The sequence below is a fragment of the Scyliorhinus torazame genome, chromosome 6 (assembly GCF_047496885.1).
Source record: "Scyliorhinus torazame isolate Kashiwa2021f chromosome 6, sScyTor2.1, whole genome shotgun sequence".
NCBI classification, from domain to species: Eukaryota; Metazoa; Chordata; class Chondrichthyes; order Carcharhiniformes; family Scyliorhinidae; genus Scyliorhinus; species Scyliorhinus torazame.
In genome coordinates, this window is record NC_092712.1 from 286,368,443 (window position 1) to 286,386,914 (window position 18,472).

The 18,472-nt window shown below is 40.0% G+C and overlaps 1 protein-coding gene across 1 annotated transcript in view; it reads right to left on the minus strand.

Moving 5' to 3' along the window:
- Positions 1 to 18,472, minus strand: part of LOC140425477 (E3 ubiquitin-protein ligase MARCHF6-like) — a 120,173-nt gene that overhangs the window by 83,755 nt on the left and 17,946 nt on the right. The window contains exons 2-3 of the mRNA XM_072509791.1: positions 2,096 to 2,192; positions 871 to 944 (exon numbers count right to left, since the gene is read on the minus strand). Coding sequence (XP_072365892.1) covers positions 871 to 944; positions 2,096 to 2,192 — 171 coding nt within the window. The remainder of the gene's footprint in view (positions 1 to 870; positions 945 to 2,095; positions 2,193 to 18,472) is intronic.

Below are 18,472 nucleotides of genomic sequence, written 5' to 3' on the forward strand. Positions count from 1 at the left end.
AGTTTAGCTTAGAGTAGGGGGTTAATAAAGGTGGGACCTGTAAGGGAGGGAGACGGCTTTTGCACTTTGTTTCTAGTTTCATGTACATTGCTTATTGTGTTGTTGTTATACCAAAAAATACCTCAATAAAATGTTTATTAAAAAAAAAAATGCTTAACCCACTTTTACAACTCCTTAATCACAGCTTTAGAAGACATACTGCGTGCATCTTAAACCAGGGATATTAATAACATTATTTCAACAAAATATAATACATAACAATTTCCTACATTCTACGCAACAAAAATACACTTATCAGAAATGCAGGTGAAAATGCTCAAATTATAAAAAATATTATTTTTTCCATGTTGATATACTATTAGTAATCTGTGTCTATATACCTCCTGTTTATACCATTTAAACTGAGACAGTCACCGTAGTTAAGTTTCCATTGCTGGAACTAGGGACATCATCAATAAGGTGAATCATATGGACTCAAAACATTAACTGTTTCTCTCTCCACAGATGCTGCCAGACTTGATAAGTTTATCCAGCATTTTATGTTTTGATTTCAAGAAGTGCACTCAGTCCTTCATCAACCAAAGGTTGACCAAATCGACCTGAAATGTGAATGTTGTAAATCCACGGCAAGTTGATTTCCTCGAACGGTTTAATACATAAGCACATTGTTCCATCTGCAAAATTGAACTTGGAATGCTGTATGCCATTTCAAACAGCCTCCTGAACAACCAGCACAGAGCAGTGCATCACAGCTTCAATTGCCTATTTTGCCAAGTTCTCAATCGCAATCATGTCATTATGTGGAAGGACACCAAAACAAATGAATTGACTGACAAGTACATAACATTGACACAGACATTAGTTACTTACTTGGTGTGAAAGCAAATCTGTGTTTGCATAGTTCACAGTATTCCTTTCTGCTGTGTTTGAGCCACTGAACTAAACTAGGAGAAAAGGTAAAAATTTTAGCACTGTCAAACATAGAAAAGTATTCTTTTTTTTTTTAAACAAAAGGACTTAAAATATTTGCGACAAAATAATTTTGCTCATACCATAAAGGTTCACTGGAAGCATTATTTCCACATTGCAGTTTAATGAGGTTTGTCATCATTTTTGTTCATCAATGCATCTTCACATTGCACACTATCTTCACTCACTATGTGTAAGCAAACACGCAACCGCAAACAATTGATTGATTGCAGCAGTCATACCTTGCATTATTAACTGCTGCATTTATTGATAAACCTGGCCAGATTCACGTGCTCTCATCCATCAAGGCATTGATGATTTCTTTTATACTAATTTGGTGACTAGGTATCAATTAGCTTAGTTCTGAGCTTGTCCTCAGTTAGTAGGACATCTGCTCAGGCTAGAAAGTTTTAGGTTCATGCCTCTCTACCAAATTGAGTACATGATCTAGGTTAATGCTTCAAAGTAGTACTGAGGTAGTGCCACATTGTTGGAGATCTTCAAGTAGATATTAATTGCCGGATAACAGTGGACTTCTCTTGCAGATACCTGATTCTGTGGGAGTGTCTAACTTATTGGTTATCTCTATTAAAGTGACATCACAGTGGCACAGGGATGATGGGTTGAATTCATTTTCTGTGCTGTTTCGTTCTTCTGGGGGGGGGGGGGGGGGGGGGGGGGGGGGGAGGATTTCAGGGGAGCGAGAGCTCAAATATTCAGCGGTAAATAATCTAAATGTGTCTTTCAGATGCTGATAGTTTTACATGCCCAGTTTCATCTTTTTTATTTTATATTTCCAATTTCCGTTTTTCTATCTAATGTTGCTCCAATTACTCAAATGCTTCACTCATTAGATGAACTTTAAAAATTCATACAGGTCGCTTTAGAATTTATATGGAGTTTCATTTCTCATCTCAATTGCAAACAAAATTCATTAGTTTTAATCATATTTTAAAAGTTATTCAGCACAACAGAATTGAGATGTTGTGCGTGACTATTTTAAAGAAAGCTAATGGTGACAGAAAATCGCCTCTCATTGTAATGTTGCTTCTTCTACTTTATAAAATAGTATTTTGCATAAATGTAAAAAGTTTACTGCACATTATATTAATCTGATCCAACCTACCACTCTTGATGGATAAATTTGATACTGCCAGTGCACACACAAGGATGGTAAAGTGGTTTGTCTGGTGTCCCCTCTGACCGACATACTCGGCATATATCTGTTGAGGTAGAAGAGAAAGGGTGTCTTGGTATTAAGTCTTAGCAAACTCTTAGCGCGTTTAGCTTATTAAGTCATTCAGTTCCAACATTTATTCTGAAAGTTCAAACTAAATGAATTTTTAGTTCACTGTGACGAGCAACATTTTGACACTTAATTGCTTCTGATGGATTGTTAGCAACCGGTTTATACAGACCATAATCCACTGAGGTTTCTGGAGAAGTTCAAAGGTCGTAATGAAAGACTGTTTAGATGGATTTTATTGCTGCAATCATTCAACTTGAAAATTATACATGTAGCAGGAAGAGAAAACATGATTGCAGATGCTTTATTGCGATTTTGAGATGTAAGTGAAATGTTTAAAGTTGGGAAAAGAAAGGCTGAAATGGACTATACTGACGTTTACGTTTGCATGCATGAACATGTCGATATATCTTATAGTGTAATAGTAGTTAGTATTTAAGTATTTAAAGTTGAAAATGACTTTGGAAAATGAAGCCATCTTTTCATATTGCTGGTTCTTTTTTTTAAAAAAGGTGGTGTGATCAATACAAGACAGTGTTATATTTTTTATTTGTCACAGTAATGCTATTTAAAAAACCCTGGGTATAGGAACATAGAAATTAGGAGAAGTAGGCAATTCAGCCCTTCGAGCCTGCTCAGCCATTCAATCAGATTATGGCTGATCTCTTCATGGTCTGAAAGCCACCTCCCTACTTGTTCCCTATAAGCCTTTAACCCTTTTAAAAAAAATCAGAAATATATTTATCTCCCCCTTGAAACCATTTAATTATTCGGACTCCACCGCACTATGGGCAGCGAGTTCTGCAAATTCACCATCCTCTTTGATAAGTAGTGCCTCCTCATCCCAGTTTTAAATCTACCGCCTCCCAACCTAACCTATACCTGTGACTTCTTGTTCTAGATTACCCCACACGGGCAATATGGTACATACGGACAGTAGGTCTACTAAAGCTGTGATTAAGGTGCTGTGAAAGTGTGGTAAGCAGGGATTTTGCAGGGTTCTGCCAATAGATTGGAGAAGTATTTACTTGTTTACAGAAAGCTGGCCAATGAAATTCTGTTTTGGTTTGGAGGTCTCTGGGGTGTAGATAATTTGAGGGATACCGTGTTCGGTCCTGGTTAAACAGGTCTTGGGACATCTTGTGGGTGGAGACAGAAGAATGTCGTAATGCTTTGGGTACAGATGTAATTAAGGAGAGGAGTCAGGTCTGTCTGCAGGACAGGATTTTTGCCTGACATGAAGTGTCCTCAGTTTGTTCCTGAAAGGTTTTCGCCAGGAATCTGCAGAGAAAAGCAAGCAAAACCTGATTGTCAACTTTATTTAGAAGTGGTATTTGAACTATATAGATTTGCTTAATTAAAATATTTAGTGGCAGATTTACAAAGTTTGTCAGAGCTCCCTCTTTGATTTAAGAACTGTTGACTGTAAAGCTATTTATTTGTTGTTAGTGTGGTTAATTCTGTGTTTAAAGTTTGTTTTCTCACGGTGCCGAGGTCACAGGTTCGATCCTGGCCCTGGGTCACTCTCCGTGTGGACTTTGCACATTCCCCCACCCTCACAACCCAAAAAATCTGTTGGGTAGGTGGATTGGCCGTGCTAAATTGCCCCTTCATTGGAAAAATAAATAATTGGATACTCTAAATGGGAGGAAAAATAAAGTTTGTTTTAACATAAGAAACCTTTTGGTCAGTGTAATCACTCCTGTGGTGCATTCACCTTTCATCTCAGTTTTATAAATTGCAAATAGTTGGGTTCTCATCCAGGAACCATACACAACCAACAAATAAATACTGAAGATTTCTGACTACCATTCACGTGCATATATGTTTGGAGAGAAAGAACAATTGTTGTATTAATGGAATACTCACCTTCATTTTTATTTAGAATGACTCAAGTAGTAATACAAGACACTTCAGTAGACTTGTTCCAGGTTTGTTATAAGACTGCTTCCGTAGCTTCACGCGCACCCCCCCCCCCCCACCCCACCCCGCTGCTTATTTTGTTGCCTAGCACAAGGTTGTAATTTCACTCCTTCTTCGGAATGGGTTAAATAAAAATAAAATCAGGAGTTAAAGACGGTCTTGACTGAACCAACTAGCTCATGTGCACTCCACATCTGTGCAACACTGGCCTGAGATCACAATGAAACAAAGCATGAGCCAATTGACATTGCACATAACCAGCAAGAAAGAAAAAAAGCATAGGCTTTCCAACTGCTACCTATGCAATACAGTGCACACTTCAGATGTGCAAGCCTGTAGCCATACTGTTGCAATATTGGTTGTTTACAAGCAAGCATTACTTTGTGCTGTGTCAATTGCACTGCTCATCAGTAAACAGATTAGTGCAGAGCTTCATTCACTTATGATTTTTAAAATGTCATGAAATGCGGGACTGTGCCCACTTCATCGTGACATTAGAACGACACAAATCTAATTCAGATTACAAAGTGCCTTGTACAAACTGGGCACTTTTGAAACACAACTTCAAATCACACTACACTTACATGCCACGTAATGACATCTCAAGTGGCTTCTTGCCGGATAGGATGTTACATCACTAAGTCAGGAAGCAATCTGACCCCTGCAGTTGATCAATGCAAGACAAAAATCACACTGCAAACTACAGAAGGGATAGTATAATTGTAGTCAAATATACAATTCACTGCTGGATCACAAGTTAGTTTCTCTCATGTTGCTTCAAAACAATGAACTTGTCTTCGTAAAAGCTACAACCGCAATTATCAGATGTAAATTTTGCTGTTACAAAGGAAACTCCCATCAACATTCCAGTGATCACTCTTCCCTCCCCATAATCACAGCTGAAAATCAGCCCAAGAGACTGTGCAGAATATATAAACCTATTCTACAATTTTATAGATTTTGGTTTTGCTTATGGAAAAGACAGAATTTCAAACAAGAAGGATTCAGAATACTAAAAAAAAACACAAATGTAAAATTATTTAAATGGTTTTGTATTGTGTGGCTTTGTATGTCGGAAACCAATGACTAGATCTTTGCATCGATTCAGCTACTTTACTAGCATTATTTTTGTTTTTATATCCAAATATGAAAACAATCTTATGTCTACAAAACCTTACTTCATAAAATTCAAGTCTTTCCTTCTCTTTCCCCTTATCGGAGATGAACAGTCTGTGTCTATCTCTCCCTTCCCATCATTTCAAATTTTATTTCAAACACTACTTAATCTGCTAAATTTAGCATTATGTAAAAACAAGTTTCCTATTATTAGGTTGTCGTTCCAGATGCAGTACTTCTGAAGTGCAAAAGTAACACTTGTTGTAAGGACAGTACATCTAATCAGTATTAAGCTTACGGTCAAAAAAGAGCATATAACACTTCCGTCATTATGTTAGTGCTCCAAAAATGAACATGACACGACTTGGTGTGCGCAATGGTTGTGATTGTTGCAGTACTCAACAGCATCTATTGATTGTGCATGCATGCAGCTAGATGCTTATTATATGTGTAAACTCTGGCTCTTGCCCATGAAAGTTGGAAATGACAGAGAAAGGTCTATTAGCATGACTTCCAGTGGTCATATCCCATTAAAACGAATGAGATTTTCACCCATCTGCAAGGGAGAAGTTCAAATTTGTGTGCAAAAGAGTATTCTATGTGCAGCGTAACATTATCTGATCGCTTCTTCCCCAATTCCAGAAAACTATCTGGATACTTAAGGAATTCTCAAATAATTGATGTTTTAATAGAATCTTTCACATCAAGCAAAATTTGAATTTATACACAGAAGACTTCACTCGCCAAGAGATTACTTTAAAAAAAAAACACTGACGGCTCTGCATGTAAGAGTTTCATAGAAGTATTGATTTCAGAATTAAAATTGCAATAAAACATATATTGAAGGAAAATAAAGATGAATGATCTTGAGGCTGATTAAATGTTTGTGTGGGTTATTTCAAACTCTACAATGGCAATGCTTAAAAGAGGCAACACACAACCATCCCAATGTAAAGACCACCAGTCATCATCGAAACCACATGGATGTGGCAGAGAGTTGCAAAACCCATTTTACATGAATGCAGTAGTTGCAAAGTTATGCTCCAAGTTTGTCCTGCATGATAAACAGGACAGATTTTGAACTCTGGCAAGTTCTGGGTCATTCACAGGCCTACATAAGAGTGCATAAGCTCCATGGGAGGCACAGGGAACACAGGGCATCAAAATCTGCCTCTTAAAGCAATGAAGAGTGTACAAATAGTTTTCCAGGTGCCAATCTAAATAAAACACCTCCAACACAGAAGATCACAGAAATCACAAAGCAATTGTAGAAACAAAATTATAGAAACAAATATAGCACTTTTCACAACTACTGGACATCTCAAAGTGCTTTATAGCCAATGAAGGACTTTTTGAAGTGTAGTTGTCGGTTACATTACTGTTGTAATGTAGCTAACATGGCAGCCATTTTGCACACAGAAAACTTTGACAAACAGAAATGACTTGATAGCCTGTGTTTTACTGTAATGCTGGTTGACGGATAAATATTGTTCATAACACCAGGAATAAATCCCCTGCTAATCTCGGAAATAGTGCCACGGGATATTTTATGTCCAGCTCAGAGGGCAAACATTTACATTTGTCCAAAAGATGTCATCTCCAACAGTGTAGCACTCAATGATTCAGTGCAAAGGTAATTTATCCCTTGATGCCAGTTCCTTAAAAAAACTATCCAATCAATCCCACTCCCTTACTCTTTCTTCTTAGTCCTGCATTTTTTTTGCCCAAACTCCATTTTGAACGTAATTATTTAATCTGCTTCCTTTCAGCCAGTTCATTGCAGATCGTAAAAAAATGTTTCCCCAACCACCTGTAATCGGTGTCTTCTGGTTGTACAACCTTCTGCAATTGGAAGTAACTTCTCTTCATCCACCCTACCAAAATCCTTACTAAATCTTCCTTTAACCTACTCTATTTCAAGGAGGACAAACCCAGATTGCTATCCCCACCACATAACTGAGCTCCCTACTCCCTGGTTCTATTCTAATAAAGATTCTTCAGCGCTCAATTCAATGTCTTGCCATCCTCCCTCCAAAGTACAGTGCCAACCATTAAGCACAATACTCCAGCTGAGGCCTAAGTTGCATGTTATAAAAGGTTTAGCTAGCTTCCTTGCTTTTGTGCTGTGTTATTCTATTAGTAAAGTCAAGGATCCATTTATTTAAAATGTTTTTTTAAAAACAGCCTTCTCAACCGTGGATGGCACAGTGATTAGCACTGCTGCCTCACAGCTCCAGGGTCCCGGGTTCAGTTCCAGCCTTGGGTTACTGTCTTGTGTGGTGTCTGCATATTCTCCCCTCGTCTGCGTGAGTTTCCTCCGGGTACTCCAGTTTCCTCCCAGTCCATAGATGTGCAGGTTAGGTGAATTGTGTCCAAAGGTTAGCTGAATTGTGTCCAAAGGTTAGGTGGGGTTACGAGGATGGGGCAGAAGAGTAGGATTGGATAGGTTTCTCTTTCAAAGGGTCGGTGGAGACTCAATGGCCCAAAATGGCCTGCTTCTGCACTGTAGGTATCCTATGATTCTAACTTGCCCTGCCACTTGGAAAGATTTTCATAGATAAACCTCCTGCACCCAGACAAATTTTCCCTCATTAACATGGGATGCATCCCTCCAGATCAGCTGACATTTCTACTTGGGACAGCCAACCTTTCAAATACATCCTCTCTATTTCTATTCTATTCAATGTCACTATTGCATCCTTCTTTAACATCGCATTTGTATCGAATAGAAATGAGGAGTCTGTCAAGTGCTCATTTAGTCGCTCAGCCACCTCCTTCTCGTCCACAAAATGATCCTCTTTTTAGGCTGCTACCAACCACGTCCTTCCTTTGCCTACTCATTTCCAATTTATGTCCTTAAGGTACTTTCAGGTTTACTTTTATCTTGGTGGCTAATCTATTCTCATATTCCCTCCGATCATCCAACTCCCTTTCTTGGATCACCTATTTTCAGCTGGTTTCTTCACTGTATTACAAACCTTACAATTGTCATAAGCATCATTTTCCTGTGTCATTTTATCTCGGGGAGCATGAACATTGGATACCCATCTTTCCCGTTCAATAGAACGTGTACTCTGTACCTGAATCATTTCCATTTTGAAAGCCCTCCATTAAAAAATTAGCTTTTTATCTCAATTTTTGATTCCACTCCACCAGGTCCCTTTTCAACTCACTGAATTAATAATCTTTATTAGTGTCCCAAGTAGGATTACATTAATGTTAAGTAATGGGTTAAGAGTTAAGTAATGCATTAAGAGACATTGCAATTAGTTGTCTCATTTATGTTAAGTATCCAATGATTGACATGGATATGTAAAGGGGCTTCAGGTGGCCCTTGTGTCAGGTGGTGTGTTATTAGAGTTTTGTGCAGAGGCTGTGGAAGTGAAATAAATGGTGTTTGGTGAAAAGGAACAGGACTTTAGACTCTTCATCCAACGGGAACTAAAACAGATAAAAATGGTAGCAGAGGATGTTTGCTGTGCAAATGTGAAGGTTTGAAAGATACAACTTTTCCTGATCAAATCAAGGAGTGAGTGAGAAGGAAAAAAAAAGATACATGGCTGAACCCAGGATAAAGATGGCTGGATATGACTATCCCCCCTTATTTTCTGAAAGGGAAACATATGACCAATGGAAAAGTGCAGTAGTTATGTGGACTAAGACAACTGCCTTGGGAAAAACAAGGTATGGCATTGGCTCTTTCTCTACCTTATGACAGTAAAATCCGAAACAAAGTGCTTTCTGAGCTGGAATTGGAAGAGTTAGAATCAGAAGAAGGTCTGGAGACTCTATTACAATATATGGATAAGATTTACAAGAAAGATGACTTAAGTGCCTATGAAGCATGGTCGGAATTTGATAAGTTCCGGAAAAAGAGAGGAATTCTCCATGGAAGATTATATAATGAAATTTGGCAGATTATATAAAAGGCTGCAGAAACACAACCTGGAATTTCCACAGTCTGTGTTGGCCTTTAAATTACTTGACTGTGCTAGAGTGAGCAACATGGATAGGCTCCTGGTTTTGACAGGAGTTCAGTTTACGGATGAGGATAACTTATTCGATCAGATGACAAAAGCTTGAAAGAAGTTTCTGGGGAAACATTCGACTCCGATGGCTCTGATGACTCAAATACTAACAGGATGGCGAAATTGTACGGCTACGAACAGGGCCCAAGACTATAGAAGGAGATCGAGACAAGGAAATTAAGACAGAAACCCAGTTAGAACTTACAATAGGAAGATGAACCCCAGAAATGCACGGGGCATGATAAATCGATGTTTTCGATGTGACTCTCAATACCATTGTCTTCAACTGTCCAAAACGTTATGTTAGAGTGTTTGAAGCCACACATGACGCGGAAGAGTCAGAAGAGGAAAAAGATAATGTTCAGAGAGAAGACATTGTCCTATTAACAAGCAGTTTTACGACGTAATGAGGGTGTTGGTTGCAAAATCCTTCAAATATGCTGTATTGGACAGTGGCTGCACATCTACTGTGTGTGGAATTGACTAGTTAAAATATTACCTGGACTCCTTGAATGCTGAAAGTCGTAACAAGGTTAAGGAATTTGAAAGTTTCACAAGTTTCAGGTTTGGGGATGATAATACTCTGAAGTCGCTGAAAAGAGTGGTGATCCCTTGCAATATTGCCGGAGTGAATCATTTCATTAGCACGGATGTTGTATCAAGTGAGATACCTTTGCTTCTGAACAGACCGTCGATGAAGAAAGCTCACATGAAACTGGATATGGAACAGGATAAGGCAACAGTTTTTGGAAAGACGGTGGACTTACAATTTACACAGTCGGGACACTATTGTATTCCATTACTGAAAAATAATATTTCAAGTAGAGTGGTTAAGGATGTGTTAATGGCAGTTGAAAATGGGACTTTCGCTGATAAAAAGCTTGTGATATTAAAACTGCATAGGCAATTTGCACATCCGTCTCCTCGGAGGCTGAAAAATGTATTAAAGGATGCAGGGGTAAGGGATGAAGACTATACTAAACTGACAGAACAGGTTAGTGATTGCTGTGAAGTTTGTAGGAAGTACAGAAGGACACCAGCACGACCGATAGTAACCTTACCTTTGGCCAGGGATTTTAACGACATTGTGGCTGTGGACCTTAAGATCTGGGATAAGGCCATTTTTCCGAAGGACAACTACCAAAGGTTGGTACAAATGTGACATACTTGCCTGAAGGGTCTAGTCAATGGAAGGATGCAACTGTTATTAGTAGAGCAAGGAAGGCCACTGGAAAGTATAAACATTGGTGAATGTACAGCATTCAGGAGAGGGAGTTACGGGAACACGAAGTTCAAAAATGGAGGTCACAGAAACGCAGTGCCAGTTCAGATAGTACATCAGTTAGTGAACAGGTCCGCAGGAAAAGGTCGAGAATTTTGAAAGGACATCCCACAGCAGATCAAGCAGTAGCAGTATAGAACAAGTTACCAGGCGGGAGAGGGGACGTAGTTTATCAAGGTCTTGGAACATGAGTAAGACTACGAATACTAATAGGAGTACAAGCCCACATGCACATGATATTCTGGTGGCTTCAAATAAATTAGATGAAAAATTACCAAAGATGCTAAACAGCAAGAATTGCATAGTTGGAGTGAATTTGGGGTATACACGGAAGTACCAGATAGGGGACAAAGAGCTCTATCCCACAGATGGATTTGCACGGAAAAGGTTCTTCCGGATGGAACTTATAAGGCAAAGGCCAGGCTTGTGGCAAGGGGATTTGAAGAAAGCTTAGACGATCAGGATTTAACGGTAGATTCACCTACAGCAGGAAAGGTTAATTTTAAAGATCTTCTTTCAGCCACAAAGGCATGGGATGCAAATCTATAGATATGAAAGCTGCCTTCTTGCAGGGGCATCAGCTCCAGAGAGGCATTTTTCTCCGTCCTCCTAAAGAAGCAGCTAACACAGAAGGGGTATTCTGGAAGTTGAACAAATGTGTATGTGGTTTAAATGTTGCATCTAGAGTCTGGTATTTTCGGTAAGGTCAGTTTTGTTAAAGTTAGGCTGTTACCAGTTGAAAGTAGATCCAGTAATGTTTTACTGGCACTATAAAGGGAACCTTTCTGGCATCTTTATGATGCATGTCAAATAGTTTTTGTGGGGTGGGACTAGTGATTTTGAAGCTTTCGTAATCTCTGGTTTGAGGAAAGAATACAGGGTCGGAAGTCAGGCTTCCGGTGCATTTAAATATATTGGACTGGAAATCGGACAGACTAAGTTAGGGGCAACTTTACGTCAGCAATCTTACTTGGAAAGCATCAGCCCAATAGCAATTAGTCGTGGCTGGGTTTTCACAAAAAGATGCAAGGTTTCAAAGATGGAAAAAGAGCAACTGCAAAGTTTAATTGGGCAACTGAATTGGTTAGGTAGACAGACTAGACCGAACGTGAGTTTTGATGTCTTAGAGTGGAGTACAAAAATGAATGATCCCAAAGTGGAAGACATAATAAGAGCAAATGAAGCGTTTGGCCAAACTAAAAATGCAGGAGTGTGTTTTGAGGTTCCCGGTTTTAGGTGACCGTAGGCACTTGAAATTCATAGTTTATAGTGATGCGTCCTATGCAAATCAAGCACAGGAGGTTTTATAATTTTTCCTCTAGGGGAACAATGGTAAATGTTGTCCTCTTGTGTGGGAAACAAAGAAAATAAGGAAAGTGGTCGAAAGCACTTTGGCTGCTGAGACATTAAGCTTTGTAGAGGCGGTGGATATGGCCTTTTATATATCTTAGATATTGACAGAAATTTAACTTTTGGATATTGTTAATGAAGACTTTTCTGTGACTTTCTTTTCTTCCCAAAAAAAAATTGGGGGGAAAAGGGGGAAATTGCGTGTATGTTTTTGAGTTTCTTTAAATTTTGTTTTCACCTAATTATTTTTTTCTCCAAGGAAGGGGAGATTGTTAAGTAATGGGTTAAGAGTCAAGTAATGCATTAAGAGACATTGCAATTAGTTGTCTCATTTATGTTAAGTATCCAATGATTGACACTGATATGTAAAGGGGCTTCAGGTGGCCCTTGTGTCTGGTGGTGTGTTATTAGAGCTTTGTGCAGAGGATGTGGAAGTGAAATAAATGGTGTTTGGTGAAAAGGAACAGGACATACTCTTCATCCAACGGGAACTAAAACGTATAACAATTAACACTGTAATGAAGTTACTGTGGAAATCCCTAGTCGCCGCGCTACAGCGCCTGTTCAAGTACATGGAGGGAGAATTCAAAATGTCCAATTCACCTAACAAGCACGTCTTCCGGGACTTGTGGGAGGAAACCGGAGCACCCTGAGAAAACCCATGCAGACACAAAGAGAACATGCAGACTCCGCTGGCCCAAGCTGGAAATCGAACCCGGGTGCCTGGCACTGTGAAGCGACAGTGATAACCACTGTGCTATTGTGCCGCTCCAAAGTTGCCCATTCACCAGTTGATTATATTTACGCTTGATTGAACCTGTTCTTTATTGTTTCCCAAATGTTCACCCATCGAAATATGCTCTACCTGCCCTACTACTTCATGCCCCAGAGCTGTATTCAGCAGTGCTTCCTTCCTCATTGGGCTAGAAACAGAATAAAGTGCTCAAGAATTATTTTGCCTTTGTCCTTTAGATTTTTATTGCAGTCTATATGAGAATAATTGAAGTCTCCTACTATTACTGCTGTGTAGGTTTTGCATTTTATAATAATTAATCTACAAATTTTGTTCCTTTATCTCTTTAGCTACAACTGGTATAAACTGGAGATTTCAGTAGTCAAAGCAATTGAATACAATTCATGCATACTGGAGAAAACAGTAGCAACTTACTCAAGCTTTCCTATGCAGTCCTTGTAAAAAAAAAAAAAAATCACAAGAAGGAAAACCCAGAAAAAGTTTGTCATTCTTTTATGTTCAAAGTCTTCCAGAATATAGTCTGGAACATTCACTCCAAGCTGTTTGCACATGTCCAGTGAAAAGCAGTTATGAATAAACCTTGAACAAACTTCCCCTTGAAGTAACAGGAGCACGATCTGCAAATCCAATTTTGCATTTGATGGACATTTGGTCTGCTGTTATGAAGGGATTCTAAGTATTTCTCCTTTCCTGGGGAAAATAGAGGAGAAAAAAAATCCAATGGTGACCGTGGATGCATATACTTATTGGTAGCTAGCTTTGGAGTTGTGGTGTATGACAGATAACCAGGAGCCGGACTCCAGATTCATAATTTGCTGAATGAAAGTATATGTGGCATTGGTGAAGAGTCAGAAGAAAAATAAATCGTGGGGTCTCGGGATTGGCTGCCATAGAACATAGAACAGTACAGCATATGCCCTTCGTCCCACATGTTGTGCTGACCATTTATCCTAATCTAAGTTCAACCTAACCTACATCCTTCAATTTACTGCTGTCCATGTGCCTGTCCAAGAGTCGCTTAACTGTCCCTAATGACTCTGACTCCACTACCTCTGCTGGCAGTGCATTCCACGCACCCACCACTCTGTGTAAAGAAGCTACCTCTGACATCTCCCCTATAGCTTCCTCCAATCACCTTAAAATTATGCCCCCTCGTGACAGCCATTTCTGCCCTGGGGAAAAGTCTCTGGCTATCCAGTCTATCCATGCCTCTCATCACCTTGTACACCTCTATCAAATCACCTCTCTTCCTTCTTCGCTCCAGTGAGAAAAGCCGTAGCTCCCTCAACCTTTCTTCACAAGACATGCCTTCCAGTCCAGACAGCATCCTGGTAAATATCCTCTGCACCCTCTCCAAAGCATCCACATCCTTCCTATAATGAGGCAACCAGAACTGGACACGATAGTCCAAGTATGGTCTACCCAGGGTTTTATAAAGCTGCAGCAAAACCTCACGGCTCTTAAATTCAATCCCCCTGTTAATGAAAGCCAACACACCACACGCCTTCTTAACAACCCTATCAACCTGGGTGGCAACTTTGAGGGATCTATGTATGTGGAACCCAAGATCCCTCTCTTCCTCCACACTTCCAAGAATTCTGCCCTTAACCCTGTATTCAGCATTCAAATTCGACCTTCCAAAATGAATCACTTCACATTTATCTCGGTTGAACTCCATCTGCCACTTCTCAACCCAGCTCTGCATCCTGTCAATGTCCTGCTGTAACCTGCAACAGCCCTCGACACTATCTACAACTCCACCAACCTTTGTGTCATCTGCAAACTCACTAACCCACCCTTCCACTTCCTCATCCAAGTCATTTATAAAATCCACAAAGACCAGAGGTCCCAGAACAGATCCCTGCGGGACACCACTGGTCACCGACTTCCAAGCAGAATACTCTCCATCCACTGCCACTCGCTGTCTTCTTTCGGCCAGCCAATTATGTATCCAGACAGCCAAATTTCCCTGTATCCCATCTCCCCTAACTTTCTGAATGAGCTTACCATGGGGAACCTTATCAAATGCCTTACTGAAATCCATACACGCATCCACTGCCCGACCTTCATCAATGTGTCTCGTCACATCCTAAAAGAATTCAATGAGGCTTGTGAGGCATGGCCTGCCCCTCACAAAGCCATGCTGACTATCTTTAATCAAACTATGTTTTTCTAAATAATCATAAATCCTATCTCTCAGAATCCTTTCCAATATTTTGCTCACCACAGACGTAAGACTGATGGGTCTGTAATTCCCAGGGATTTCCCTATTCCCTTTCTTGAACAGGGGAACAACATTCACCTCCCTCCAATCATCCGGTACTACTCCAGTGGAGAGCGAGGACGCAAAGATCATCGCCAACGGTGCAGAAATCTCTTCCCTTGCTTCTCGTAGTAACCTTGGGTATATCCAGTCAGGCCCAGGGGACTTATCTATCCTGTTGCTTTTCAAAATTTCCAGCACATCCTTCTTAATATCAACTTGTTTGAGTCTATTAACCTGGTTCACACTATTCTCCTGAGCAAAAAGTCCCTCTCTCTAGTGAATATTGAAGCAAAATATTCATTTAGGGCCTCCCCTATCTCCTCAATCTTGAGACAGAAGTTCCCTCCACTATCCCTGATCAGCCCTACTCTCACTCTGATCATCCTCTTATTTCTGACGTAAGTGTAGAACCTCTTGGGGTTTTCCCCTAATCCTTCCCGCCTGGGCTTTTTCATGCCCCCTTCTATCTCTCCTAAGTCCATTTTTGAGTTCTTTCCTGGCTACCTTGTAACCCTTTAGAGCCATGCCAGATCCTTGCTTCCTCAACCTTCCGTAAGCTTCCTTCTTTCTCTCGACTAGAAGCTCCACTTTTCTTGTCATCCAAGGCTCCTTCACCTTACCATTCCTTCTTCGTCTCAGTGGGACAAAACTATCTAGCACTCGCAGCAAGTGCTCCTTAAACAACCCCCAAATTACTGTTGTGCATTTCCCGGAGAACAACTGTTCCCACTTTATGCTCCTCAGCTCCTGTCTAATAGCAGTATAATTTCCCCTCCCCCAATCAAATACCTTCCCATACTGTCTATTCTTAACCCTCTCCATGACTATGGTAAAGGTCAAGGAGTTGTGGTCACTGTCACCAAAATGCTCTCCCACCAAGACATCTGACCTGGTTTGTTGCCAAGCACCAAATCTAATATGACCCCCCCCCCCCCGCCGGCCTATCTACCGGAGGGCACTCACTTACTGTTTCCCTCTTTGAACATTCCTGGTGACCAATTTCAATGCGAAAACACTATTTTTAACAAGGTTCATTAGAGTTGTACACTATTAGAACTCCCAGTTCCACTGAAAGTTTAATATGGAGTTAATTATTGACATCCAACCTCACTGAAAATTTAGCCACGTTCATGTTTTCTTCCCACTCATTCTGTCCTCACAGTTTCTGTGTGATCGCTCATTACAATTCAAAGCATATTCCATCAACAGAAAATAGGTGACATCAAAATACACAGCACAAATAAACCTTAATATCTACCGGAACCATTTCCTATGATGTATCACAGCTTATAAGTGATAGCCAATATTAACGACAATGGATTAACATTTGTAGATAACAGTTATGTACACTGGTGACTAAAGTGCAAGTCTGAAATAGGAACATTTAAGGAAGCAGTTGACGTCTGCTGCATCAACTTAACTGGTAGAATGTTTTTTACACCAGCTGCTTTAGATCCACAGGTTGATCATAAATGACTCCTCGTTAAGGACATTTCAAAAGAGATTATACAATTCTACCACAGTTTACAGCAATTATTTTTACTGTCAGAAGTTACAGCAATTTGGCTGAGAGATTAATAACAAATATATTACAGAAGGTAGTACAATCCTTGCAATGAGGAATAAGGCAGACAGCTTCAAAGGTTTAGGACCCACTTCCCTCTTTCACAACAATTGTTGCACCTGTAGTTTTACATTGGGAAGTAAAATAGTTTGGAATCTAAAGTGAGCTTAAATTGGGTTCTACAGTGGTGGTGTGTTCAACTCAAGACCTCTGGGTAAGGATGTTCCAAGGCAGTCGTCTTGTTTGTGTTTATGTGTTTTGTTAGCTGATAGGTGTTGTTTGAAGGGATGCTTGTATCATTGTTGCCTCACCAATTAGTAAGCCTAAATCAGAACACTCGAATTTCTTAGCTCAGCAATGAAGCAAAAGCAAATTACTCGGAACATGGATTTATACTTTATAGACACAAGCCACAAAACACACAACTACATGCCTTCACAATCTGCATACAAAATCGAAGAATAGTAAGCCAGCTATAAAGGCCAGTAAGGTCAAAGTCTGATTTCATTTTATGTTGAGGCAGCACAAGTGATTAGCACTGTGGCTTCACAGCGCCAGGGTCCCAGGTTCAATTCCCTGTTGGGTCACTGTCTGTGCGGAGTCTGCACGTTCTCCCAGTGTCTGCGTGGGTTTCCTCCGGGTGCTCCGGTTTCCTCCCACAGTCGAAAGACGTGCAGGTTAGGTGGATTGGCCATGATAAATTGCCCTTAGTGACCAAAAAAGGTTAGGAGGGGTTATTGGGTTACGGGGATAGGGCTTAAGTGGGTCGGTGCAGACTCGATGGGCCAAATGGTCTCCTTCTGCACTGTATGTTCTATGTACTGATTTCAGTCAGGACTTGGTGCTTCTGCTGAGCTTCTGGGGTAGGGAAAGAAAAAGTGGCTAGGGCGCCTTCCACTTAACTGCAATTCAATTTCAAAATTGTATGAAAAAAGTGGGGACAGAATCAGATCTCCCTGCAAAATTCCAATGCCAAACCAGTGATATTTAGGGAAATGAAGAATGAGCATCTGGGTGAGCATTTGGGTGAGGTACTTATGGAATTTAACTAAATAAGGAATAAATATTGTCAGAAGCAGAGAATAGGAAATAAATTTAGTTAAAAATGGAGAGATAGGTACCTAGTTAAATTTCTAACTCATGTGTTTGTTAGGAAGATTGCTTTTTACTCCAGCAAACATTCACTCAATGGTAGTGTGAACAGGGGTTTGTGTTTTCATACAATATTTCTTTCCAAGGATATTTAGTGGGCTGCATTTTGCAAGCTATCAAAACAACCAGAACAATGATCTTTCTACACACATCAATTACATTGGGTCCATTGGAAGAAAAAGCTTGATTTGTTATATTGTCCGAGTTACATTTTTCCTGGTCGGATTATTATCCTCCGATCAAGGCAGCAGACAAAAAAAAATAATTTTTTCAGGTTTCTTTACAGCTAGCATCTCAAGAACAATCTTTACATGACACCCCCGTGCACGCCCATACACCCCGCCCACCCCCGTGTCTCCGCCCACCTACACACTCGCCCCACCCACATACATAAGTCATCTACTTGAAATGTCAATACTATTTAAACAGGATGACTTCAAGATGCTGGTCGAGAAGTTCAGCTGTCAACTTTCAGCCCTGCTGTTCTGTGAATTTAACCTCAAGAGCAACATTTAGTTCGGACAACAAGTTTCCACCCCATGGTGACAGTCTGGATCTCAAAATGCAACATTTTCCCCCAATTCACTTGATTCATTTTTAAAGAAATGTATTTATTTTTTATTCCTTCTTCTTCTGGTTCTTATTTTAGATTACTTTTCTCCCTTTCATTATCTATCAACTTTAATTTAACCCATATCACTGCAACTGACATTGTTAACCCGCCCCCCTGTAAATTCATATTCAATGCTGCAACTCTGAGCAACCAATAATAAAACGCTGCCAGGTTAGAGACTCATCGGGTATAAAATTCTGATGAACCAG